This window comes from Pezoporus wallicus, unplaced genomic scaffold (assembly GCF_028554395.1).
Source record: "Pezoporus wallicus isolate ANWC-B61680 ecotype Strahan unplaced genomic scaffold, APGP_CSIRO_Pwel_v1 contig_6598, whole genome shotgun sequence".
NCBI classification, from domain to species: Eukaryota; Metazoa; Chordata; class Aves; order Psittaciformes; family Psittacidae; genus Pezoporus; species Pezoporus wallicus.
In genome coordinates, this window is record NW_026637213.1 from 861,801 (window position 1) to 888,580 (window position 26,780).

Here is a 26,780-nt window from a genome sequence, read left to right on the forward strand (position 1 = left end):
AAAAAGCACCCTATAAAATACGCTAAAGCCAACAGTGCCAACAATGTAAACCCCAGGCAAGTTCTCCTGCAATAGAGTAAAGCCATCAAAAACTCTGCATGGAGAGTGAAGTCTTGAAGTGAATCAAAGTGATATGGAACCTTTCACACAGCTTTTTGGGGAGCAGTAAGGAACTGATTTTGCCCAACACCTTCTGTGTAATGAAAGAGCAGCTGTGGGAGAAGGAAATGGGTCATTCCTAAAGCCAGGCTCAAATTTTGGCAGCCGTGCACACTTTTGCCCAGAGTAGTGGTCAGGATTTTGCTAGATTTTAAGCATTATGTGGCTAAATATGAACAGATGGAAGTCAAATGGACTTCTGGGGGACTGGATCAGTATAAACAGTTTATATTATGTGTTTGTCATGTGGTGGATGGCTTCCTTTCCACTGAAAGGTTTATGTGGGCATGTACTCAGATTCCCAGGTAACCACTAAAAAAACTGATTGAAATGAGGTATAGTGAAACAAGGGATGAAATCTGAATAACTTTAATGGAAGGAATAACTACTGACCATGAGTGAAAGTTTAATTTTCTGTCTCCAAAACAGATGTAGGATAGAGCCAACATCCTTATCCAAAGAGTCTTTGAGCTCTGAAGCAGTCTTATTCGTCTCCAGAGCCACTGACAGTATGTCAGTGTTCTGGCCGGTAAAGGCCAGAGAGATAGAGAGGTGAATAATGGCTGGGTAAGCCATGCTCCTGAGGTGGATGCATACAGGAGGGCTGTGATGTTGAAAGGATCCGTGGCTTTTTGTGCATGTTTCTCAATGAAACTACTGCATCTTTATGGCTTTGAGACTGTCATTGAAGATGAAAGTGTTTGTGAAGCAGAGGAAGAGCCTTTATTCCTATGGAAGTAGTTTCTAATAAAAAGTGTCAAGGAAAAGAATGTCAGACATGTCCATTAAGAGATTCACCAAGGAAGGAAGCAGAGTGCTCTGAACACCATTGTCTTTGTTTCAGGTTTTCAGTTTCCCAGGATTGCTGACAGTGGCAGTAGAGCAAATTCAAGTCTTCTAAAGAAGTGACAAAACCAGAGCTTCCTTATAAACCTCTGTTTCCTTTCCTGGAAGGTGAAACCACTACCGTGTTCAGCCAAGGAGCCAGGTTATCACTTGGAACTCTGGGATGGGGTTTTCAGATTCTCACTTTTGCTGCTTTCTGAGTCATTTCCGTCATTCTGAACTCCCAGTTATCTCCTCCCCCAGACATGGTATAAACAGGTCAGCTGGGGGCTCTCAACAGAAGACTTAGTTCTAAAAAAACATCTGACAGGCATCACACTAATCACAGAATGGTTTGGGTTGGAAATGGAAAGGACCTTAAAGCTCATCCAGTTCCAACCACCTGCAAGGGGCAGGGACACCTTCCACTAGACCAGGTTGCTCTAATCCCTATACAACCAGGCCTTGAACACTGCCAGGGATGGAGCATTTACCACTTCCTTGGGCAACCCATTTCAGTGCCTCACCACCCTCACAGTAAAGACCCTCTTCCTCCTATCTAAACTGAACTTCCCCTGTTTCAGTTTGAACCCATCACCCCTTGTCCTATTGCTACAGTCCTTGCTGGAGAGTCTCTCTCCAGCATCCTTGTAGGCCCCCTTCAGATACTGGAAGCTGCTCTGAGGTCTCCACGCAGCTTCTCTTCTCCAGCCTGAACAGCCCCAATGTTCTCAGCCTGTCTTCATACGGGAGGTGCTCCAGCCCCTGAGCATCATCCAAAATGGTCCTCACTGTGGAATGAGTACCTGAATGACTGCAGTCAGAGAAGCAAAGACTGCATGAGGCTGCAACAGAAAAATAGACATAAAATCCCCTCTGCCCTCCTTCTTTGATCTTATGGTGCTTTAACCTTCTATTGCCTATGAAGAGGAAAAGCAATACTGAGAGACCAAGAGAGTCAGCAACCAAATCAGAAGTAGCAGCATTTCTCACTTGTGCTGCTCAATCTGGTGAGCTCTTGCTATTGCTTGCAAGTCATTTTGTGGGTTAAAATCACCATCAGTAAAAATATCTATATCTGCTGCTCTCAGATTCATGCCAACTCCACCTACAAAGAAGAAGGTCACAAAAACCGTCACCATCAGAAAATGAAGGAGAAGCTCGGGAATTTATGCTATGCAAGCGTCTGTCAGATCTGATCAACTCCAATTCATCTCCCAGTCCCAAATCTAAGTCTCATAAGGATCTGAAAAGATGGGTAAGCTTCCGTTTTCAGCTTCCTGCAACAGCCCAAACCCAAGCTGTGCTGTGCAACGTAGTAAAGAATGATAGGGTGCAAGTAAACTAATGCAAAGGTGTCTGGATATCAAACTGGTGAACAAGCCATATCCTTCTGCTGGCAGTGAGAACTGACTTCAACGAGGCTACAAGGGACTGCCCAGGTCATCACTTGGCTGCAGCAAAGAAGCAGCTGGTAAATACACTGTTGAAACAGTGGAAAACACCAGGCCCAACTTTACGAGAACCAGATCCTAGGTATTTATATGACTTAAAATTTTTGAGGTTGGAGTTTGGGTTCTCATGGGGGGAAAACAAAACAAACCAGAAGTTATTTATGGTTTGTTGGGTTTTTTATACCCACTATTGTGACTACATACTGCAGTTAAAGAGAGGGGAGCTGCTGCCTTACATTTCTTCCAGCCCATGCCAAGCACCTCTTCACTGGAATCACAACATCCCTGCAAGCAGAGCACCTGAAAAAATCTGTCCATAACAGTGATGGAAATACTGTTAGCACTCCTGTTCCCAGCTGAATACAAGCTGCTTTGGCCAGACATAGCAGCGTGCAGTAAAAAACAACTCTTAAGGCTGGCTGACATGGGCAAGGAGAATTCAGGCACTGTGGTGAGAAACACACTCTTACAATCTAGTACTAGGTTCTTCTCTTCAGTCTCTCCACATTGCCCCCTCAATGCACTGCAATATCCTTGCAGCCAGGCTTGTCCAGGAAAGTCTAACCAGAAGGCCAAAGGAAGCCCTAGTTCAATGCTTGAGATGAAGCAGTACAGATTCCTCCTCTGGAGACAAGCAGAAGCCTGCCTCTGTGCTTGAACAGAGACAGGGAGGTTTGAATCTCTGTACCAGTCACAGATCTGCCTGAGGAGCTAAGAGGGGAGGAAGCACAGATGGCAGTCCCACGGTGTTCTTTATAGTCTCAGGAAGGTAAGAGGCTCTAATGTGAATCTATCTGCCAGCTATAGAGGATGTACATGCTCAGTAAATTTAAGCAATTCCACCAGCTTACTCAAAGGAAGGCTGTTCTCATCTAAAGTCTGATGCTTGCAGGAATAAAATACTAGCTAGATTCTTTAAGCTCAACTTGGCACATTATGGATCTTGGAATAAAGCAAGTAACTCAAGTGACTGCAATATGAAAAGTATCTTGGCATCAGCTACCGAAAAGAAAGCACAGAAACCAGATGTCCCAGCTGAGAGACCCCAGTTCAGAATATGTCTCGTCTCCCTCAAAAATCCCCACATGAACAGGCTCTGCAGGATTCAGAACTCCCTGAAATCTTGACAGAGCAAAAGAAGAGTGTAGAAGCAAGACAGGTTGGTTGTCTCTCCTCTCCTTACTTACCCGCTTTTGTTGTTCAGCAGGAAGATGAAGATGGGCTGTTGACTGAAGTTGTTAGTGGTGAAGTGTCTTTCTTCTCTCCAACAGCACCATCCAGCGACTTGTAACTGTAGCCTTTTCAAACATGCAACATGTATGTTTCTGAAATTCCATCTCTGCTCTTCCCCTCTTACTTCATTCATTATTGTCTCACTGCTGGCCTGAACCAAGGCAAAATCCTCCTGCCTTCATTTTCATTTTATTGCCTTCAACTCTTCCATTCTTTCCCAGTTAAACCTTGTGTAAGCTGAAGGAGTGACCCTGATTTACAGATTACCTGCTGGCAAAGGGGAATTTAGCTGAGTCTGAAGAAGAGACTCTTAGCATTTAATTTACTATTTGGAAACACAATAGGAACATTCACAGCCTAAGTAAAAGAACATTAGCACACAATCCCATTTCAGACTGTGCTGTGCTGGCTGCTGGCCCCAGAAAAAAGCCAACAGCTATTGGATCCTCCTTATGCAAACTCCCATGGCTTTCGATGTGTGCTTTCCTGTGAGCAGTATGGGATATAGCCCTACATTTGGCTTTATCCTGCATTATTCGTTGTCCAAAACTATAAACACCAAACAAAAGCCTCTTTCATGGGAAATCCTAAGTAGGCATGGAGCCGTGTAGACTGAAACAAAGGGAAATGTCCCCAAACCACTTTGCTGACCTTGCCAAAAATGGTCTGCTCCAACCTGCCCAGGCAGATATGTTGGGGCCTCACTGCCAACAACTGTTTTAATCAAGAATTAATATCCTGGTGTGAATGTGGCCCGATTGCACTTTGTGATGGACAAACTGAATCTACAGCAAGCTTATTGCCTTCAGTGAAATTAGTTGAGGACTCAGATACATGACTGAACAGGGATATGTAACAAAATATTGCTACCTTGCCATCTGTTAGCTCAGTTCTGCTGAGGAACCAAAGCTGACACTGCTTTGAAGAACAACTTTTAAGTGCCAGCTCATTTCAGGTAGGTGGTAACACAGCAAAGAGCTAAACTCAAGGCCCTTCAACTCACAGCACCACTGCAAGAATATGGGTTTTCTCTACTAAGCAGCAATATATCTTCATCACAGCCCCTTCTCCATCCCTGGCAGATCAAACAAAATCAAAGGAACAATATATGGCAGTGATCATTAGGACAAACCCCTGCTGCTAAAGTGTGCAGAACATACCTCTATAGTCCATGTGGGCTTGCAGGGTATCAAGCAGTTGAGTCATCTGAGGAAAGAGCAAGACACAGTGGCCACTGGAAGAAGAACATGAGGCACCATGAGCCTCAACATACTGTGACAGCATTTCACAGAGTGGTAGAGGGGCTACAGCAGCTGAATCAGTCACTGTGGGTCACTGTTACATAGCAGGGCCTCACCACTCTGTACACTGAGCCTCACAGAGTCATAGCCCATTCCCTCACCACATTTTCAGCCCCACGTTCAAATGCAATTAGTTAGCTTCGTCTGCACCACCAGTTGCCATGTCTAGAGTATGGAGTCACAGGGAGGTAACAAGGCTCTGGCACAGTTCTGCTGCTGGCTGGATGCAGCCTGGTGAGGATCCAAAGTAGCCTGTCTAAAAGGATCCTCAGCTTCAAGCTAGCATCATGAGCTATACCTCACCACATGGCCTGCCACACCAGACTGCTTTGAGAGTCACACACTAAAAGGCATCTTAAGCACTGGGAGAATGTAGTGTCAGCACTTCGGTGACAGTAGAGCATTTCTTCCTCCAGCAAGTGACCCTCAAAGATCAAGCTCTACTTGCAACCACGTATAAGTGAGAAATCAGCTGTCCTTCCTCCCAGCTCTAGAGCTCAGACAGTGCTGTGTTTAAACCAGACTTTACTGTAGAACAGGAATACAGATGTTTTCAAGTCCAGAATTTGCCCAGGGCTGGTTCTGTGACAAAGACATTCAAGGGAGAGGCATCCACTGACAAGGTGCTATACAGCATAAGGACAAAGACCTCCACAACCACATCAGTACTTACTTCCCAAGGTTTGTTGAAGCTCTGTCCTTTGGAAGTTTTCAAAGGGAAATCACAGCCCCAGGAGGCACTGCTTCACAGACTGCACAAGAATGCAAACCATCTCTGGTCCAGCTCCTCACACTGAACTGACTTCTTTCAAGTAGTCAGTAACATACAATAAATAGGGCAGGGGAGGGAAAGCCTGGCCCTCCATCTTTTCTTACCACACACTTCTCTTCCCAGTGGAACACAAGGGCTGGAATCACAGCAACCTAAGTTCTCCTCACAGCCTGTTTGCCTTGATTCTCTTTGCTCTTGAAGAGTGGCTCTCCATTGCCAGGGCAGTCAAATGTCATTATTCTTATTCTACAGGCTCAGCAGCTGGATTGCAGAGGGGACACTGCAGAGTGAAGCATTGCAGAAGCTCATGTGCAGAGCAGAGTCTGATCTGTCAATGGATTATATTAGAGCAGGGCTCTTGCTCAACTTGTTTGTGTTGTTACACCGCTGGTAAGGAGTGGTGGTGTGACACCTGATAACTTTGACCCACCTCTACAAAGTGCTCCAAGTGCTCTGACACAGGACAAGGTACAACTGATTAGCAACTGCTTTTTCAAGAAGAAAGGCTAGAGGGAAAAAAAGCCCAAACATGAGTGACATGGCTCTGAGGTTATGTGCAGCCTTAGAAGTAGGAAATTACACCAGAGCTGTCATTTCTGTGATGCTAGGGCTAGTTACTTGCTCTCGCTGGGTACTATGTAACAGGGCTAAACTGCAAAATAAGAAGAATCACATGCAGGATTGCAGGACATGATACGACTGTAAGGACAATATGGCCATGGCCACCTTCCATTAGGCCTGGCACTTCCTGCTATTTCCAGCAGTGGCCAAGGACAGGAGCTTTGCTGGAAGACAACAAGGTGCCCACAGCAGGCCTCACTAGTTCTAGGAGACCCAAACGTGGGTCAGTGAGGTTTCTGCTCCTACACAAATCCTAAGCCATTCCTGATATCTGCCTGCCCCCAGCATTTGTCACAGCACTCATCACTATTGCAGGGCATTGGCACTATTAGTAAAAACCAGGAAAAATCCTCACTATTTCAAGTGTATGCTTCTGTAAAGTGCTGTCTGACCATGACAATACTTCCTACAAGCTGAATGTCAGCTCTATAACCAGTCCTGTTTGAAAGCATAAGGCTCCAGAAGCCCTCTCTATTTCTGACTGGTGGCAAGAGGTGATAAACCTGAGGCCATGGTAACAGCATATGATCACTGTAGTGTAATGCAAGTCAATTGTAGCAAATTTTGCATCTAATACCTTTTTAAGTAGTAAGTGAAGCTCTTGAAAGACTCCTCTGTTTTAAATACCAAGTCTTCTGGACTGGTATTTACTGTACTGCTGTAAGTCACTATGTATCATACTATTTTGAGTTAACTGGCTTGAAAATTGTCCTTGGAGAGGGAGCTCACATACATCTTAGCTGACATTAAAGATTCTTCACTGAAAGCTGGTAAAGGCAAAGCTCTAATTATGAGCGAAGAACGTCCTTGGCTCTGGTGAAACAAGCATGGGACTTCACACCTCTCTCCTTGTTCATTAATATTTATTTTTATTTTTTGTCAAATATAGAAGTAGAGAAATCATCTGGAAGCAAGGAAAAGATTTTTTCTGATATTGAGGAAAGGATTCCACCCAATAGCCTGAACCTACAGAAATTGTCTCTTTACTGAGCTTTGTATCCAGTTCCCATAGATTCCTGAGCACAAAACAGTCAATAGAATATCAAACGAGATCCACCATCAGTGACAAAAAAGCCTAGATCCCAAAACATGACCTTGATATCTGGAGCCCTTTCCAAAGACCTTTCCTTCCACAGCCACAGAAAGAAGATCTACCATACATCACTTTCTGAAACTACCAGTTTATTATTTAAAACCCCTTGAATAAAACCAGCTGAACCCTATGAAGTCCAGTATGGCTGTGTCAGGATATATCAGTATATACATCAGTATATCCTGGTACAGAACCCTGTGGACTTCATAGGGTTGCACCAGCCAGTTTACACTTATTTGATAGGGACAAAGCTTAATGCCTGGGAACAAAAGAAATCTGTTACATTTACACAGTCATTATAGAATGATAGAATGGTTAGGGTTGGAAAGGACCTTAAGATCATCCAGTTCCATCCCTCTGCCATGGGCAGGGACACCTCATACTAGACCATGTCACCTAAGGCTTTGTCCAACCAATACACTCTATGCACAGTTACCCCTTGAAGCCACCAGAAACAGGGCCTTCCCAAGGATCTGCCTTCCAGGAAAAGCACACCAGTTTTCCTGGGAGGAAAGGTAGTTTATCTTCCTGGAGAGCAGGCACCGGTGTTACAGCAAATCCATTAAATTAAACCATATTCAGCAGCTTGTAGACATAAAAATGCCCTGAGCCTTTACAAAGGTCTGTATAAGAAACCCAATCTGCTCATTAAACAGCTACTTCGCATTCCTAAAAGACACCTTGATTGTCACCTCCAGCCACTATTTAACACATGTAAGCACTAGAGCCAAGGACATGCTTCAGGCTACTGGAAATGTTTGTTCCAATCTAGTATCATATAATAATCATTTCTCGACAAGATGTCTTCCAGCTTTCCTGCACTTTAGCTAGGACAGACCTCAACTGCAGGTCACTGTGGCTGCTACCACCATTGCAATCCTTATTATGGGGCACAATATGTCAAAAACCTCTCACAAAACAAGTCAAGTAGGAGTTCTCAAGATGTTTCCTTGTACCTGGACTCCAGTGCTGTGTGTTGTTAGTAACACTGTGCCACTGCCGCCTGCTCTTCCCCAGGGCAAATGTGCATGCTGAGCATGGGAAGTAACTCACCAGCCCTCAGGGAACACAAACCCCAGCTAGCACAGTGGTTGAAATAAGGGCTCCCCAGAGCTAAGGAAGATGTGGAAGCAGGACAGACAGCCTGGGTGCTCCCCACCCATGGGAACACACGTTGGGCAATGGAAAGTACTTTAGAACATTAGGGCAATGGAGCTGGTGCAAGGCCTGGAGCACGAGTGTGATGAGGAATGGCTGAGGGACCTGGGGGTTTAGTCTGGAGAAGAGAAGGCTCGGGGGACCTTATTGCTCTCTACAGTTACCTGACAGGAGGATGGAGTGAGGTGGGGTCGGTCTCTTTTCCCAAGGAACAAATGACAGGACAAGAGGAAATGGCCTCAAGCTGCACCAGGGCAGGTTTAGACTGGAGATGAGGAACAATTCCTTCCCCAGAGTGTGCTCAGGCATTGGAGCAGGCTGCTCTGGGCAGTGCTGGAGTCACCGTCCCTGGAAGTGTTCACACACCGTGTAGACGAGGCTCTCAGTGCCAGGGGTTAGTGGTGGCCTTGGCAGTGCTGGGAACAGTTGGACTTGACAATCTTAAAGCTCTTTTGCAGCCAAGTCGCTTCTACATCTATGATTCACGCTCAACCCTCTTGGAGGCCACTGAACATTGCTCTGTAGAAGGTGTCCTGAAGCACAGAGCTGTTTGACGATGAAAGGGGCAACAGCAGCGTGGGGGAGCCAAGCATCCAGCCCACCACCAAGCCGAGCCTGCCTGAAGCCGCCAGGGGAACTCTGCACCTTGAGGCTGGCAGCACCGTTCTCTGCAGCCGCTGTGGCTCATTGGAGCCGCTTGTATTCACACCCTATTAATTAAAGGCCCGCGAGCTCCTCCCCCGGCTGCCGTCTCCTCCCCTCAGCTCCGGACGGGCCGCAAGGCGGGGTCAGGCCCGGCGCGGCACTGCCTCGCTGCAGGCGCAGGGGTTGGTGGAAGGGCGGTCATGGAGCTGCTGCTGTTCCTGCTTGCGACGGTGCTGCCGGCCGCCGCCGTGTACCTGTGCTGCGTGCGGCGGCACACGGGCAGCGCGGCGGCCGCCGTCCAGCGCCGGGAGCCGGGCCGGGCCGAGGCGCGGGGCCGCAGCCCGCCGCGGAGCTCCGTGAGCGCCGGGGAAGGAGGGAGGGGGGTAGCGGGTGGCGGGGAGCAGGGCCCGGTGTTCACCTCTCGCCTCGTCTCCGCAGTGGGCCCCGCGGCTGTGCGGCGCCGGCCTGCGCCTCTTCGTCCATGTGGCCAACACGGTGAGTGCGGGCGAGGGGGCCGGCTGGCGAGGCCGTGAAATCCGGGGTTGCGCGGGTGGAACAGGACGGGGCCGAGGCCGAGGCCCCCGGGGTTGCGGAGGGAGCGGGGCTCGATGCGGAGGTAAAACCCGCGTTTGGAGAGGGAGGTTGTGTCCCCGGGGTGGGAGGCGGTGGGGAGAGGCACCCTCGGGGTGAGGGTGTCATGGACGTACTCGGGCATTGAGAGCCCAAATCCAGCATCATCGTAGAGCCGCCGCGAGCGTTACTCAGACCTGAAGGGGTTCAGGTGCTTCAGCCCTTGGAGTGGGGTTTTCAGGCAGGTGTTTAAGGCAGCTATCCCCATTGCTTCCCCTCGGGTGGGAGTTGGTGCTGAAGGCAGCTGTCCCCATTGCTCTCCTCGGGTGGGATTGGGTGCTGAAGGCAGCTGTATCCAGTGCTCCCTTCGGGTGGGATTTGGTGCTGAAGGCAGCTGTATCCAGTGCTCCCTTCGGGTGGGATTTGGTGCTGAAGGCAGCTGTCCCCATTGCTCTCCTCGGGTGGGATTGGGTGCTGAAGGCAGCTGTATCCAGTGATCCCTTCGGGTGGGATTTGGTGCTGAAGGCAGCTGTATCCATTGCTCCCTTCGGGTGGGATTTGGTGCTGAAGGCAGCTGTCCCCATTGCTCCCCTCGGGTGGGATTTGGTGCTGAAGGCAGCTGTCCCCATTGCTCCCCTCGGGTGGGATTTGGTGCTGAAGGCAGCTGTATCCATTGCTCCCCTCGGGTGGGATTTGGTGCTGAAGGCAGCTGTCCCCATTGCTCTCCTCGGGGAGGGGGGGATTTGTGAGCCTGTGGGTGGATTCCGTCTGTGGCTGGTGCTGACATGAGACCGTTGTATGGCAGGGTGCTGGGGGGGGAAAGCCTGCATCCTCTTGGTAGTGAGCCTGTGGCAGCATCATCTGCCTGCAAGCAGGTGGATTTTGTTGCTGCTGCTTAGCCTTGCCTCTTGAGCTGGTGTCAGTGTTAGTGTGATCTGTTTACAGACCTTGGCAGCTGGTTGGGTCTGGAGTAAATGCTAGTGATGATCTGTGTTTATTCATGAGAATACCTTGCAAGTGGCTTTCCCCCAGGATATAACAGCCAGAACACCTTTTTATCCTTTGCTTTGTGGCCACTTCTGTTGCTTGTTTCCTTTCCTGACACCCCCTTTGGAGGGAAGGCATTTGTTTCTCAATCTCCTGCAGGATTGTGCTGCATTAGATTAGATATAGATTAGAAAAGAGACTCGAATTGTTTCATAAGGTGTGAGGCAACATACCTTTCATGGATCTAGAGGTGTGAGCCTTGCTTCAGACTTGTACTGTATTTGTACATCCCTTAACATGTTTTGGAAGTCCATTGTTGAGCTGTTAAGACAGGCTAGAACAAGGCTGCTTTATTTGGGACTGATGGTATTGCTACACTGGGAACCAAGTTATCCAAAGTGTTTTCCCTGTCTGCTGCTATGGAGTCTCTACATTTCCCATGCTTTTCCAAGCTGCCTCAGTTTGCTGCAGGAGGTAGTTGAGTGACAGGGAAGATCTTAACAGTGGGTTGATGAAGATGATGATAATAATCTTTATTCAGTGATAATAATGCCTTATTCAGTGTTTGCAGTATCTGTGGAACATGAAGATGGTAATGGAAAAGAGCTATGTATATGCCTCTTATCACTGTTGCGGCCTGCAGCTGCAGGCTGAGTAAGGGAAAGATAAAGGCAGGAGAGCAAGAAGAATGCACTCTTTGTAATATAAATGTGAGAGAGGGAAAGCATTTTGAGCCTATTTTGTGGCCTGAAACACAAGTGTTTGTGCTGTTTTTTTTTTTACTGCATAGCATTGCATGTTCTCTAGGGTGCTCCAAGACTGCAGCTATTGCACATTCTTTGTCTAGTGAGGAAGGTGTTCAGGTCTTGATTACTGCAAACTGATGTTTTTGCTTACTTTCTTCTAGGCTTTTGGACAGATCTGCTTACTGCCACTTATACTAAGGTAAGAGTGGGGAGGTTTCTCCCCTTCCAAGCTTCTTTTTCTTGCATTGCATACCACTTATGGGTTATCTGGGAAGACCTTTTCTAAGAGGGAAGCTGCAGAAATTGATTGGAGAGTGAGCAAGGTTATTTCATAGATGTTTTTTTACTACAGTTTTTGTTCAGAAGCTGTGCTTTCAAGTGTATGTTGTGCTAAGAGCCACTCAGGTAAGAGGCATCAGGAGCCTCTTACTTGGCTCATGTAGTTTGACTGTCATTTAATGGGTCATCTGAGGAATGTATTGCAGACAATTGGTACCCCTGAATTTTTACGTGGAACATAGGCTTTTTGAGTCAGTCAGAAACCTGTTTTACAGCAGGTCATTCCTTGACATAGAATCCTAGAATACCAGGTTGGAAGGACCTTAGGGATCACCTGGTCCAAGTTTTCTGGGCAAAGCATGACCTGCACAAGATGCCCCAGCTGAGTCTTAAAAGTGTCCAAAGTTGAGTATCCCACCACTTCCCTTGGGAGATTATCTCAATGGCTCAATTATCCTAATTTTCCCAATGGTTCTCATTGTGAAATATTTTCCTCTGGTGTCCTACTGGAATCTCCCAAGGAGTAACTTGTACCCATTACCCCTTGTCTTTCCATGTGACTTTTTGTAAATATAAAGTCTCCATCTCCTTTGTAGCCACCCTTTAAATACTGGAACATGGTGATAAGGTCACCCCTAAACTCTCTTTTCTCTGGGCTGAACAAACCCAGTTCTCTCAGCCTTTCCTCATGTGGCTTCCCAGTTCTTTGAGAATCTTTGGGCCCTTCTCTGGACCCTCTTCAGCCTGTTCACATCATTTTTGTACAGTGGGGACCAAAGGTGAACACAGTATTCCACGTATGGCCTGACAAGCACAGAGTAGAGTGAGATAATGGCTTCTTTATGCCTGCTGGTGGTGCCCTTGTTGATGTAACCCAGCATCCTGTTGGCTTTCTTTGCCGCAGCAGCACACTGCTCACTCCTGTTGAGCTTGTGTCCTCCAGGACCCCCTGGTACCTTTCCACAGAGCTGATCCCCCCATGTGCAGATGCCAGCCCGTGCTGCACTCTTGGGTTGTGCTTACCCAGGTGCAAGACCTTACACTTGTCCTTGTTGAACTCCATAAGATTCTTGTTATCCCGCTTTTGGAGTCCACCCAGATCTTCCTGCAGGGTGGCTGTCCTTTCCAGAGTGTCCACTTCCCCACTTGGTTTGGTATCATCAGTCAATTTGGTCAGGGTACACTTGATCCCATCTTCCAGGTCATTTAGGAAGATATTGAACAGAATTAGGCCCAATGTGTTGATTCCTGGGGGACCCCACTGGTGACAGGTCCCCAGTTTGAGAAGGAGATATTTACCACCAACCTCTGGGTGCAGCCTGCCAGCCAGTTCCTCATCCCTTACACAGACCACTTGTCTAAACTGTGAGAAACTGTATAAAAGCCTTGGAAGAGAAATCCAGGTAGATAGTACCCACCACTCGCCCTGTATCAACCAACAGACAGGGTCTTTACATGTTCCAAGCACTGGCCTTGTGCTGTGCTCCCTGTTGTATTTGCAAATGAGCTATGTTGAAGCAGGTAATGAAAAAGCTTGAGGAGGTGCTGATTTTAGCAGGATTAGTGCTTGAATGTAAGGCTTGTATTCCTTTCTCCTTGCTTTTCCTCTCCAATGCTGTCTTTATTGGTCTGTGGGTGATGCATCTAGTGAAAGCAAATTGAAAACTTTCACCATTTCTTTCCCAGCTGGAGTTTATAGAGGCTGCTGGCTTTATGTCAAGTGGTAGGAGGTTTTATTAAGCAAGCAAAACAAATGTGGTGCTGCCTTTGGGAAAGAAAGGTGCAAGACATTATCTGTTGCAACTCCCTGCTGGGAGAGCAGGCTGCTAAGACACAGTGTTCCTGGGTAAGGTTCCCTTTGAGCAGGCTGGGAGATTACTCATGGGAGAGTTTGCAGACTATCAGTAACTCTCTTCCAGGCTGGAAAACTTCTTGCTCATGCGTTCGCTTGACATCCATGAAGATCCCACATTTATCCCAGAGGTTGCTGCGGACATCACAGAAGACAAGTCTGAGGCTAAAAACACTGCAGATATTATCAAGCAGCTGCTAGATGCAAGGTCAGTGCGTGACGTGTAAAAGTAGTGTGGGACAACACACGTGTTGGCATGGTTTAAGTGGGAAGCTGTTGTTGGGAGTAATCTGGATTCAGATCTTACACACCCAGCTACTTTACAAAGCAGATAGTGCTGTCAGTCTGCTATCAGCTCTGACTGATAGTGCTGTCAGTCATCTTTCCTTGTGTAACTTACACATCACTTGTTCTCACAAGAAATGTGAAGTTTCTACAAGCTTCAGGGAGTCTCCTTGTTGGAGAGAGACTGGATCCTGCCCTTGCAAGGGCTCTGGTTGCACTATCAGAGCAGATATACTTAGTGGCTGGCGTTACATGAATTTGCAAGTGTGCCATTTCTTGCCTGCAAGAAATCCCAAAGAGAACACAGGGTTTTCTTGGAAGAGAGAAGGAACAAGAAAGAAAACAATCCACATAAGGTTTGTTTTCACGTTTAGGTTGCTTGGGTAAAAGCCTGTTCAACTTCTTGATTGCAGCCTGGGCTTGAATGAATCCCACTAGATTCCAGCCATCACTCAGGCTTGCATGTCTTGCTGAGGTCTGATGGTGAGATTGGAGCAGCTGGGCTGCTACGAATGCTCTCCTCATTTGAGTTTGATTCTAAGCTGTGAGCCTATCCAGTAGTTATTGAAAATGTCTGAGCTCCACTTCAGCAGCAGCTCAGAGGATGGGTTCTCTATATGCATCTTAGCTTTTAGCAGGACTAATCTTGCTCCCTGATTGAGTTCTTAAGCTAGAGCAATGAAAAGCTTTCAGCTCCTTTGCCTTAGAGGGAGGGATGTATTTCCTACAGGCTTTAGTTAAGGTGAGTGCAGCCTTCTGGTTCTTGTGTCTCCAGTTCCACCAGTGATATATTGAGTGTTACAGGGAGTCTTACCTCTTCCCTGCATAGCACATTATGGTGTTGTACACTGGCCTGTTCCAGGACATGGCTTCTGGTCTGCATGATGACATGGAGCCATCACAGGAGTAGTAATTGCAGCTAGCTTTTATATTTATCCTGTTGTGATGAGAAATGTCTCTTTCTGATGTGCTAGAGCCATCAACTTTGTTTCTAAGCAGTTTGCTGATGGGTATCTTTGAGTGCTGCATAGTGCCTTTTCCTCTTTCCACACCATACACTGTATGTGCTGCTGGCTGTCTCAGGATCTGCCTAGGGACAGAGATCCTGGAGGCAGGTTTACCACTATATCCTAGCTATCCTGCAGTGGTGAGTAGCAGATGTAAACCTCAGATGTCAAACAGTTTAATGACAGCTGTATTGCAGCAGAAGTATGAAGCAATCAGAACATGTCAGCAAGACTGATGCCTTAATTGTATGGCACCCTTAGTGTACCTGGTGTCTGGCATGAGTGCAAGGAGGCTGGCAGAATGTGAGCTGAAATACATAGGCTAGTGGTCCAAAAGGTGGCCAGCAGGTCAGTGAGTGATGGCCAGACCTGCTTTGGGCTGATGCTGAAGTCTACAGGTCTAAACAGAGGTGGATTTCGTGGGTCACAGTTGCCCCTTTAATCCTTTCTTTGCAGGTCTGATTCTCCTAGCAATGGGTTTAGCTTCAAGGGGATCAAAGACTACCTGGAGTGCTACCAGTAAGTGAAATCATGGTCTGGAAACAACTTGTCTTGCACATTCCCCTCCTGTGGGCTGCTTGTGTTCCATGAGCTCTCAGGCATCTCTTTGTTAGGATTGTCCTTGTGGTATCAATGTTTAGCATCACCCTCTGCAGTCCTTTCCCTCCCTTTAACAGAATAATAGAAGAAAAGCCGGCTGGGAGAGCTGGCTCAACTCTTACAAGCCCTGCAAGGATATTTAAATGCTATTTTCCTTGGATGATTGTCATTCTTCTTTGGGGGAGTTTTCTATATACCTTGTTTGCCCAAACACATCAGTGAGGAGGAGAAGCTGGATAATGTGAATGTGGGGCTCTGAAGAATCCCTTGGTTCCCCAGCTGCTTGTTACCTGGTTTTACTCAGTAAATGTGTCCAGCTCGGAAAGAGCTGGAAGCACATCTCTGACTCTGAGGTTCTGTGAGCTGTTGACTGCACAATAACCCCTGATTGCCTCTGGGACATGTGCCAGGAGTGGGGCTCTGAGATAAATCCTCTTTGAACTTGTTCTTCAAGGGCCACCTTTGCCAGCAGGCTGCAGCCATGGAGCAAAAGCCTGACACTGCAGTCTGGTGTTAAAGGTGCATCCTGACTGTGAGGCTTTCATGTTGGCCAAAGAGAGATGTATTTGTGGTGTAACATAGCTTTTAGTCAGGAGGGAATGTTCTGTTTGTTAGAGGTGGGTTATGGTGGTACTGCTGGGAGACCCTTCTCTGTAACAGGCTTCTCTCCCTTTCTCTGTAAAGGGGACAGACAGGCCTCTTGGTCTTAGCTTATGGGAGCTTCATAGCCTCAGGCTTCCAGGAGCTTGAGGGCTCTCTGTAAGGTTCTCAGCTGTCCTTTCCTGTTTATATGGTGGATCAGGAATATCTGGGCAACTGTCCTAGCTCCTGCCCCTACTCTAAGGTTTGGAGTCCCGTTGTGTAGGCAAATCCTTCCCTTAAGGAAAGGGAGCCTCCTGTCTTGATGGTGTCAACTGTGTTGAAACCATCATCACACACAGACTCTTGTTCTTGCTTACAGTTTGACAGCCCCATGAGAGGCAAACCCTGTGTTTGGATGTGGTGTGGGGGTCTTGTAACATGGTCCCACCTTCTCCTGTCCTGCAGGAGTGGGAAGCTGACGCCATCCCAGGTAGCAAAGAACATCATTGCTGTGCTGGAGGACTGCAACAAATCCACACCCCCACTCAGAGCCATAGTGCAATGGGACCCGGAGCAAATAATGCTGGTAATGTCTGCCTCTGGTAGGAAAGGGGCCTCTGCCACACCATTAGAAGGGGCAGAGGCTCTTTTGCTGATAGATTGCACAGAAAAATACATACATCTTTCCTCCCTCCTTGTGTAGAGGGTGACCAACAAGTCTTTCCTTCCTGCAGAGGGAGGTAGCATTAAAGCAATCTGTTTCTTGCTGGACAACTATGTTTAAAATTGGACTTGTGTGTGCTTATGTGGCATCTGTGAGCATAGATACTTCCAAGTAGTAATTTCCCATCAGCATATGGTGGAAGAAGAAAGAAACTTTCATAGTTTGGCTTAGTAGCAGCCAGAGAGAGCTGTTTTTGGTATGGATTCCAGTACTGGTGATGACCTTCAGCTCAATTAAATACATACATACATACATGTATATATATGTATGTATATATAAACCACATGCTTTTTCTCTGCAGATGGCAGAGGCCTCCACTGTTCGCTACAGGAATAAATGTCCCTTGTCTTATCTGGATGGCATCCCAGTGTGTCTGAAAGAAGAATTCAAAGTGGTGAGTTGCCTTGTCCAGCTCTCAGCTCATGCTGCAGGAGCTCAACCTGGACAAGGTTTTAAGGCCAACTCCTCAGCAGAAGCGTGAGAAATATGTTTGTAGTAAGGGGTAGTGTGTGGGTTTGCAATGAGTAGGATTAACAAGTTTTGTCAAGTGAAGACAGATCTTGGGTACAGCAGGCATGTTGCCTGCTTTGTTCTGGTCTCTTTAATCCACAGGGAGTAGAGGGTGGGAACAGCCTCTCTTATAATGCAGTGAGAATGTATAAAGGCATCTGTAGCAGTGGGTGTAACTATCTGTACTTCTCCAGCACTGATATTGCTCCACTGGCAAAGCATCCCTCTCTCCTTAGGGATAACTCAAAGGGTGCGTCAGAAGTATGGAAGTTACTTTGAAAATCACCACTCACAAGGAATTTTTCCTGTAGCCTCACAGCAGCTAGCATTAAATACCCCTGGCAGTGCCATCAAGCTGTTGTAGGCTCTGCAGAGACCTACCCATAGGGTGGCAGTTCTGTTTGTGTACAGATTCTTCCATTGCTGCCATAGGGTGGCAGTCCTGTTTGTGTACAGATTCTTCCATTGCTGCCCCAAAGGGAACAGTACTTAGCATACCCTGGAAATGGGGCCATATGGTATTTTGGCATTCATCTAAGCCTTGGGCCTTGCTTCCAAGCACTGTAGATCTTAAACTGCAGCTCTGTCCATAGAAGAATGGGAAATGGAGTTCCTGTGTGCTGTGGGGCCAAAGCAACTGTTCTACAGCCCTGGGAGTAGCAGTTGCATTGCTTCAGGCAGGCAGACTTTATGAACATCTACATGTTCCTGCTTTTCTGTATCATGGTATTAAAAGGACCTCTCTTCATGGGTGAAGGACCAAATACTAAAGGGTTAAGTGTCCCTTCTAACAGAAACAAACATAGGATAAGTTGATAAGTGAAGCTTCCTAGCTCTTTTCTTACCTCTGTGGTTTCTGATGCCAGGGATATGTTGTGGGGTTGAAGTGTGCATGGGTTAGCCTACCTTGCCAGGGGTTTAGGATGAATAGTGTGTCTTCTTGCTGAGGTACCTTATCATCACCGAGCGGGAACAGTGTATCTTGGGACAGAGCCTGAAACAGAAGATGCTACTGTGGCCAAGAAGCTGCGGGAGGCTGGAGCTATCATTATTGGGGTCTCAAACATGCACGAACTAGGGACTGGAACAACTGGATGCAACCCTAATAGGTAAAAATCCCTTTCCCCTTTCTTTCCTCTGATTTAGAAAGACCTGAAAGTCTGTCCAGAACTGACAGGAAAGGGTACAAGTGTAGGGCAAGCATGTGAGGATAACAGAAGCACCCCGCACAGGGAGAACCCTGTGCATTGTAGAATTAAAGGTCAGAGTAGCCATGAAAGCCTGAAGGCTCCTGAAATCAGAGGAAGGAGAGGATCCAGGTGCTGAGTAAGGAACTTGGTTTGCCAGGCCTTACAGGCTTGGAGGTGTGAATGCTTACAGGATGAGTGGTAGACAGAAGCAGGGACAGAACACAAATAGTAGCCTAATGCTCAGTCACAGTAGTGGCCCAGAACAGTGAGAACAGGTACAGTCATCTCAGGAGAACATAATGGGTTTATTTCCTAGCTAAAAGAGGTTCACTGGAATTTGTTGTGAATTTTCCAGGAATAGCCATGCTGAGAACTGCTGCTCCAGAGCAGTGGTCCTCACAGCCTTGATAAGCCATGTGCAGAGCAATCCTTCCTGCATGTGCAGCTGGATGGAACTGGGGCTTGCCTTCAGCTGTAACAACATGCCAGGGCATTTCCTCACTGTGTGAGGTTTGGCTGGGTACCTTGGCAGGTTTCTGATGTCCAGGGACTTTGGTCAGACTGGGGACTTGGGGAACTGGGATGAAGGGCAGAGCTGGGGACCCTGACTTGCCTGTCTGTAAGAATTGCTGGCTAACAACTACTACACCTTTTAGAGCTGTGTAGTGCCCTGTGACATGCAGTAATGGCACAGTGCTGTCACAGACAGAAGGGCTGAAGCAGCATCCTTCCTCTTGCTTTGAGTCTCTTGAACAGGCTGCTTATGGTAACAAGAGACTGTACTCGGAGGCAGAAGTGGGTTTTTTTGCATCTTATTTTCTAGGGACACTGCAGTATCTGGGATTAAATGGTATCTGTCTTTACTAAGAGATCAGAATCCCTGAGCTGTGTTTCTGGATCTTTTCCTACCCTGTAGAGCATCCGGTCCTTCCTAGGAAAAGGTTCAATCCTCTTTTGTCTGCTTCAGGTACCACAAGGTCCCAAGGAATCCCTACAAGCCGAACCACTTCACAGGGGGGAGCTCCAGTGGGTCAGCAGCATCTGTAGCAGCAGGTAGGTGGTTCTCAATGGAATTCAGGTGTAGTGGGAGGAAGGTCCTGAGCTAAAGTACCTCAGGCATTTAGTTTCTCTGGGGAGTGGTTAGAAGGTAGAGGGAACTCCTTGCTGGACAGAAAGCTCAGGGTGCTGTCATGGCTACAGCTGCTGGTAGAATGGTCAAGGCAATGCAATGTCTTGCTGGTCACAGGCCAATGCGTGTTTTATTTGTAGGTCTCTGCCCAGTGGCTATTGGCACAGATGGAGGTGGCTCTGTGAGGATTCCTTCTTCATTCTGTGGTGTGGTGGGGCTGAAAGGTAGAGTACTTGAATCATGGAGGGGGTGTGTGTCTTGTTTGTATTCTCAGTGCAGGCTATTGAAGAGGTGTTCCAAGAAACCTAACTTGCTTGAGTGGAATGCTGAACAAAACACAGTGTGCTGCTTTTCTTTCTACCCACTCGTCCCTCTTCAGTTTTTCTTCTTTGCTGGGAGGTGTTCCCAACATAGTTGGGTACCTGCAGTGAGCTGGTGAAAAGCATCCCTACCCACGATGCTTTGCATCACCCCTGTTGTATGGAGAAGCTGATGCTGCTCAGAGTTGTATCTGGTAAGTTAAACCTGGTAATAGGTGTGTGAAATGAGGACACAGCCATTCCTCTTCCCTCAGTGTTACAAAGAGTAGCAATGCAGTTTTTGCAGTCAGAATTAATTTAATGTGCAGAGGACACAAGAAATGCACAGGGCAGTGTCTACAGCAAAGCAGGATTGTCATTTGGAAGTGATGCCAGCTTTTGGGAGTAGTTTAGCATTCCAGAGGATCTCTGCTGCCTCATCTGAGAGCAGATATTCAGCCATCACTCTTTTCCCATCCTTCACATGTGATCAACTTGATTAATCTTGATTCATCTGACGAAGATACTGATGACCATGACAAAAGTGTAACTGGTCAGAAAGGTGACCCAAGCATGAAGCTTCACTGGTGAAGTGGGTGAGATCTCCCAGTGGGTGATAATCCTGTTCCTACCTTTCCATCCTCCATATCATAGATGCTGCTTCTGCATATTTAAATGCATGTATTTCAAAATGTCCCTGCACATATTTCCCCTCAACTATATAATTTCTTGGAGGGGGGAGAAACAAGTTTCACTCTTGCTGTTTGATTTATGAAGCAGGTCGTGGCCAGCAGAACAGGGTACTGAAAGATGAGTGACTGGGCTCTGAAATGACAGACAGTAAAGTGGCTGGCATGGGTATATTGCTTACTGGGTGTACCAGAGCCATGTGGGTCAGATCTCCCCAGTGACTGCTGAGATCTCCCTAACTGCCCATTTCCTTGTCTGCAGGTACGTTTGGGCGCATCAGTTCTCATGGCAGCTTGCCACTCTCCTACTCCACAGTCAGCGTAGGTAAGGGGACTTATGCTCTTGTGGTGCCCTCACAGGGGAGGAGGGCATCTGTGCCTACAAAAGACCTTGAGAGGAAGGCACTATTTACCCCTTGTTTTATCTATCTTTTACAGGCCCTATGTGTACCTCAGTAGTAGATGCAGCCATTGCTTATAGTATCCTTGCTGAGCCAGATCCGCTCTATCCGTATGGTAGGTGAGAGCTTTCCCTCCCTGAGCCCAGGTCCTCTGTCTTCCTAGAGACATCCTAGATAAAAAGAGGAACTCTTTATTTATTCCCTGCAGGACTCAAACAACCCAAAGCAACCCTATCTGGGATGTGTGCTCCTGACCTGAAGGGCTTAAAACTGGGAGTGGACTGGACATTTTTTAAGGTGTCTGTTCTCTCTTTCTGCTGCTTTGCAAAATGAGGTTTAAAAGGAATTCAATTCATTCACTGTTCTCTTGCCTGTTATCATTGAAGTAATGAGTATCCATTTGGTGATGGTGCTGTAGCTGCAGAGTAGTATTTCACCCTTCCCATGTAGAAAGTGGGCTTGCACACTAGTACAGCTTGGCAGTTGTAATGCACCCTCACAAATGTGCTCAACATTTCTTCCCTGGAGAGAAAACAAGGACTCTTTCTGGCTGTGCCCCAGTGCAGAGAAGAACTATCCCTGCCTCTGGAAAAGAGGACTTTTTTTTCTCCTTAGGGGTATGACCTGCAAGCAGTTCTCTTGGAGCAGGTGGCCTAAGGCAGTCCTGGAGGGCTGTGCTTCACTACCACTAGAGACAGAAACAAGGAAAGCTCCATCAGCCCCAGTGTGCTCCCCAAGGAGAGGAGGGCAGTTACTGCAGTTTACTTAGTTCTTTCCTCTTACTCTTTAGGAATGTGATGAAGAAATCCTGTCCATCTGTGAGAAAGGTAAAGAGGAAAAGTCTGTAAGTCTCTTACTCTGCCTGATGTAATGAGATCACTTTGTGCTTCTCTTGCATACATTACAAAACTGTTGCCTGAAGTCCTTAAAGGCAGCTGTTGAGAGGTCTGGCTGGACAAACAGCAGGAGCTTTGTTACAGGGAAACCCTCCTGACTGCTGAGGGGTAAAAAGCTCAGCAGTTGTGGGCTTGTCAGATTACAATGCAAGAATGCAATCCAGTGTGCTAAGCTTCTGTATAAAGACAGAGCTGTGCTCAGGAATACTTACTCTGAAGGCTTTAATAGTAAGAGACTTTTAAGGGATGCACTTGTTTCACAATATAATTCAGTAGGAAAGACAGGGCTAGGGCTTTGTGATGTATCCAGTCCTCTGGTATGTCCTTAAAATGAGCTAAATGGTGCCTTTAGGGTGGCTTTGTCAGATTTCAAACAAAGCAAAATTGACCCTGGGTGAGTACTTGGGGGTGGGGAAGAAAGACTGTACAATGCCTGGTACAGTACTTGGGTTCTTATGTGTTGGAGCTGAAAGAGTTCACAGTGTTCAGGCTTTGTTTGCCTGGATTTGCTTCAGCCTCCTTATTTCCACAGACACTTATGCTTCTAGATGTGTCAGGTTTTCTTGGGAGAGATGCACCATGAGCCAGGAAAACAGGCAACCTTTGGTATTCATGAAGATGTTGGAGTCAAAGAAAGAAGGGGACTCTTCTTACACTGCAAAAGATTGACTTTTCCCAAAGTCCTGGTGTTCAGCCTTGCTAAAATCCATCAGGACTCAGTAAGCCTGTATTGACGACCTAGTCTTTTGAGTATCCTCTGGGTTCCTCTACATTCATGATTCAGAAGAGGCTTTGAATGGGAATCTCATGATGCTAAGTGATCACGCTCATAGAATACAGGTTACATTAAGTGCTCAGGGAAGCATAGTCAGTCTGCCTTCACTCTGAGTTAACTGAGAGGCCAGAAAGGAAGAGATGAACTTGGCTGAAGTACAGTGGGATAAGCTGGGAACCATCCTACAAACTCTGCCCTGCTGGAAAACTGATACCTAGTTAGGCTGAAGGCTTTCACCTATGAGAAGCAGCAGTAGCAGCCTGCATACCACATGATGCACTGAAAATGCTTGTGATGGCCTAAGGGGTGGGGATTTGCAGCCCTTCTGTGAAGCTCTGTGAACTCAGAGATGCTCTCTGTGCTTTACCTGCTCTGTACGCAGCTGTGGAGCACCTGCAGAGTCTGGGAGCCAGTGTGGTTGAAGTGTCTCTCCCAGAGATGGAGGAGGTGCGGGTAGCACACGTAATCTGCATTCTCAGTGAGATGAGGGACTTCCTGCAACCCGACTTCAATAAGCACTTCCAGGAAATGGTAAGTAGCAGCAGTTTGGAGCAGGGGCAGGAGTTGAACGGGTGGCATGTCGGTGTCACTGAGGCTTCTATGACAAACCACCTGCTGGATGACTACTGATACAAGCAGAGAACTCGTTGGCTGTCACATCCAGTTTCATGCAAGCAGAGCCATGATCCAGGTTTTCTCTTTCAGAATTTGGACACTCGGGCTAACCTGGCCTTGGCTTCCCAGTTCACAGCTCTGGATTATATTACGGTAAGGAACATGCTGTGACGAGGCACTTAGTGAGACTGTAAAAGTGGGGTAGAGGCTTGTTTTAATCTCCCTATACACGTGGAAAGATGGCACCAGCTGTGCTCCTCTGCATGCTGAATTGTGAAGCACCACAGAGGACATGATGTCCTGCATCTTGATTCCAAACTGCAGGAATGAGGTCTTCTTTTGCAAAGGCATAGGCTTTGGTGGGCAGAGTCTGTCAACATCAGACCTGTGAACCAAGAGGCCTGCTCATGCAGGTCTCTCTGCTTGCAGGCAAATCGACAGAGAACTCGGAGCATGAGATTCCTGCAGGACATCTTCGCTACCGTGCACTGTATCCTTACACCAGGTATGGGCAGTCCTGACCAAAGAGCTGGTCCCCAGCAACTCTGTGGTGCATGTTAAGAGCAATCACTCTATAAACTTTCCCTCCCTATTTTTAAGTGTGACTTTTGTGCACATGCTTTGTTGTGCCTCAAGCCTTTAGAAGAAAATGCAGCCTGGTTGCAAAGGCTGCTGTGTATTTCTGGCACGTTTCTGTATCCATGGTAGTGAGAAACTCCTTGGTACTTGCAGAGCCTGCACATTTACACAAGAGGGACTGGACATTACTAATGTATGGAAATGTTATTGCTCTAAGTAGACTCTTAACTGCTTCATTCATAAATCCCAGTGACTTGACTGCATTTCAGGAGTGTGAGCTTGCATCACCCATGTGCATCAAACATGTGGCTTTAATGAACTGTTCCTTGGAGACTGTCCATTGCCTGACTCTCTCATTGCTCTTTAAGCACTGGATCAGGTTGCCCAGAGAGGCTGTGGACTCTCCATTCCTGGGGATGTTAGAAAGGACATGGTTCTGAGGAACCTGCTCTAGCTGACACTCCTTGAGACAGAAGGTTAGACACGATGCCCACGTGAGGTCCCTTTCAATCTCAGTCACTTTGTGATCCCTCCACAGCTGTTCCTTCCACTGCCCCAAGAATCTATGAATCCGACCTCTTGACTGGGAGCAGTGATTCAGCCTTCACGATGCGGTCCATGAGGTAAGAAGGGTGCTGTTTGCACTATGGAAAGGAGGTTGGGAACAGCTGGAGATTAGCTGCACAAACTGATGGAGCTCTGGCTGTAGCGCAGGAGAGAGATCCTAACTCCCAAAAAAGAAAGACTTTGCTGCTGTCCCAAGGCAGGAATGCTGATGACAGATTTTCCCCCAGGTTCATGCAGCTTGCGAACTTCACTGGCATTCCAGGCATTGTGGTTCCCATTGGATATTCTATGGCTGGGCTTCCCATTGGTTTCCAGGTGAGTATTTGCTCTTTGTGGATGCTGGGTCACAGAACCCCCAGCTAGCTTTGTCCTGAACCACTATGACCAGGTTCTTGCTGTTCCACACATAAGGATTTGGCAGGTACTGGTAATAAATGTTTTAACTTGTGGAAGAAGAGACTTGCCTTGGAGTAACTCACTCCTGAATGGCAGAGGGACTCTTCAGGTACCTGGGAGTTAGATTTCTCTCTCTACTTGCAGCAGTACCTAGTACTTGTCACTACTCTTTTCTTATTTCTGTAACTTCTTTGGGCCCTTCTCCCTTGAAATGGGTCTCATGTAAATGAAAGCTCCATGTCTTCTAGTTAAAAGTTAGTCGGCTGCTTTTATCCCAGTGCAATGATGCCATCCTTAACAGGGTGACAGGGAAAAACACATGTCCTTTAGGTGCTGTTGGGGGGGGAAGGATGTATTTTCCAGGGCTTTCAAGAGCATCTGTATGTGATGATGCTATTTTACAGCCACTCCCCCATCTTCTCCCAGGTAATGGCAAAGTGGTGGGATGAAGCTGTTCTTCTGAGGATTGGCCTGAAGCTGGAGCAGTTCCGTTGTCAGACCAAAAAACCATCTATTTACTACGACATCCTCGCATGATGGCAGTGACCAACAGTCTGGTTCTTCCCCATCTGACCTGACCAAGTATCAGAGTGGACTTGTTTTCAGTGTTCACCTAGCAGCAGAGCCAGTTGTGGAGTGGGGAGGAACATTGAGCCCAGCGGGCACTGATGCTGAGCAGACATAATTTCTACTCCCTCCTTGTTATTGGATGATCCAGTATATACTGGGGAGACCAACTGTGCTAGCTAGTTCCTCACTGTGTTTTTACCCACAGGGGAAGCTGCAACTGTGTTCTGCAACTTCTTTCCATGTAGGTGTAAAGATGGAAGACACTTGAATCTACAGGACTGCATGCGGGTAGTTCATGTACTGTGCATGGACAGATACAGTCTCTAGACCTTAAACCTTCTCACAGAACTACTGCTCCAGGATGTAACCAAGGTACTGTTCTGAGGGGGAGAGGCAGCTAGTAATGCCTACCTCCCTTGGAATGAGAAGGATCTTAGCATACCTGCTAAGGAGTGTTCGTTTTGGCCCTGCAGTCCCTCAGAGCAAAACAGAAAGCCTGTAGCTATGGAAGCATCACTGCTCTGCTGTCCCTTATGCTATGAACAGTGTAAAGTCAATCTAACTGCTGCACAAGGTATGGGTGTGCTCACCTACCTTCAGCCTGACATGCAAGAGGCGTTAAAAGCAGAGCATAAATCCCGATCAACTCCATGACCAAAAGCCCTGGCTCAGGGTTCTGGATTTCTATTGCACATCTCTATTTTCCAAACTAGGCCTTGGGAGAGCCTCTTTATTCCTAGTGATTGCTTAAGTATAAGCCTATCATTTAGGTGCTCAAATAGAAGAAGCTACTTGGTAATACTGTGTAAGGAGTGCTGAGCTTATGCCAAACAGGTAAAATCTGTATGAAATGGTACTGAGCTATTGCAAGAATTGCACCCAGTTTCAAGAAAGGTGTTGCACAAAGCCACACGCAGCAAAGAGACTGCTCTAGGTAGGAAGCCAACCCCTTCTTACCCAAATGTGCTTCCCAAAGTAATCAAGGTAGAATTAAGACATGGATTAGAGATGAGGCTGTACTACAGGAAGCATGACATGGCTTAAAAGTCTGTGTCTTAATGAAAGGTGCCAGACTCTAAACTCTGAAGCACCTGTGTCCTTGTCAGCAGCACTAGGGGCCACATGAAAGACAAGACAAAGTCTAGGAGTAACCAGAGCTAAGTGTTTGTGTTCATTTTGGAGTAGCTGGGGGTTAAAGCTCGGAGGTATCTCCTGTTGCCTCCCTCAGTAGGTATCCTGGGCCTGTGATGAGGCTGCTGGAGAAGCTGTCG

General features: G+C 47.2%; 1 protein-coding gene across 1 annotated transcript; it reads left to right on the forward strand.

Moving 5' to 3' along the window:
- The first annotated feature begins 9,451 nt into the window (after nucleotides 1–9,451).
- On the forward strand, nucleotides 9,452–25,549 carry LOC130596490 (uncharacterized). The gene is made up of 20 exons (XM_057404144.1): nucleotides 9,452–9,617; nucleotides 9,700–9,756; nucleotides 11,726–11,763; nucleotides 13,763–13,903; nucleotides 15,444–15,506; nucleotides 16,635–16,755; nucleotides 17,195–17,287; nucleotides 18,352–18,512; nucleotides 19,561–19,646; nucleotides 19,863–19,946; nucleotides 20,973–21,035; nucleotides 21,149–21,226; nucleotides 21,320–21,408; nucleotides 21,902–21,938; nucleotides 23,165–23,313; nucleotides 23,488–23,550; nucleotides 23,827–23,902; nucleotides 24,515–24,599; nucleotides 24,771–24,858; nucleotides 25,366–25,549. Exons 1-20 carry the CDS (start codon nucleotides 9,462–9,464, stop codon nucleotides 25,474–25,476), a joined length of 1,839 nt encoding a protein of 612 aa, XP_057260127.1. The 5' UTR covers nucleotides 9,452–9,461; the 3' UTR covers nucleotides 25,477–25,549.
- Nucleotides 25,550–26,780: the final 1,231 nt, after the last annotated feature.

Coding starts and splice junctions, on each gene's coding strand:
- LOC130596490 (XM_057404144.1), top strand. CDS start 9,462: ATGGAGCTGCTGCTGTTCCTGCTTGCGACGGTGCTGCCGGCCGCCGCC. Junction 15,507..16,634: donor GACTACCTGGAGTGCTACCA/GTAAGTGAAATC, acceptor CCTGTCCTGCAG/GAGTGGGAAGCTGACGCCAT. Junction 23,551..23,826: donor CAGCTCTGGATTATATTACG/GTAAGGAACATG, acceptor CTCTGCTTGCAG/GCAAATCGACAGAGAACTCG.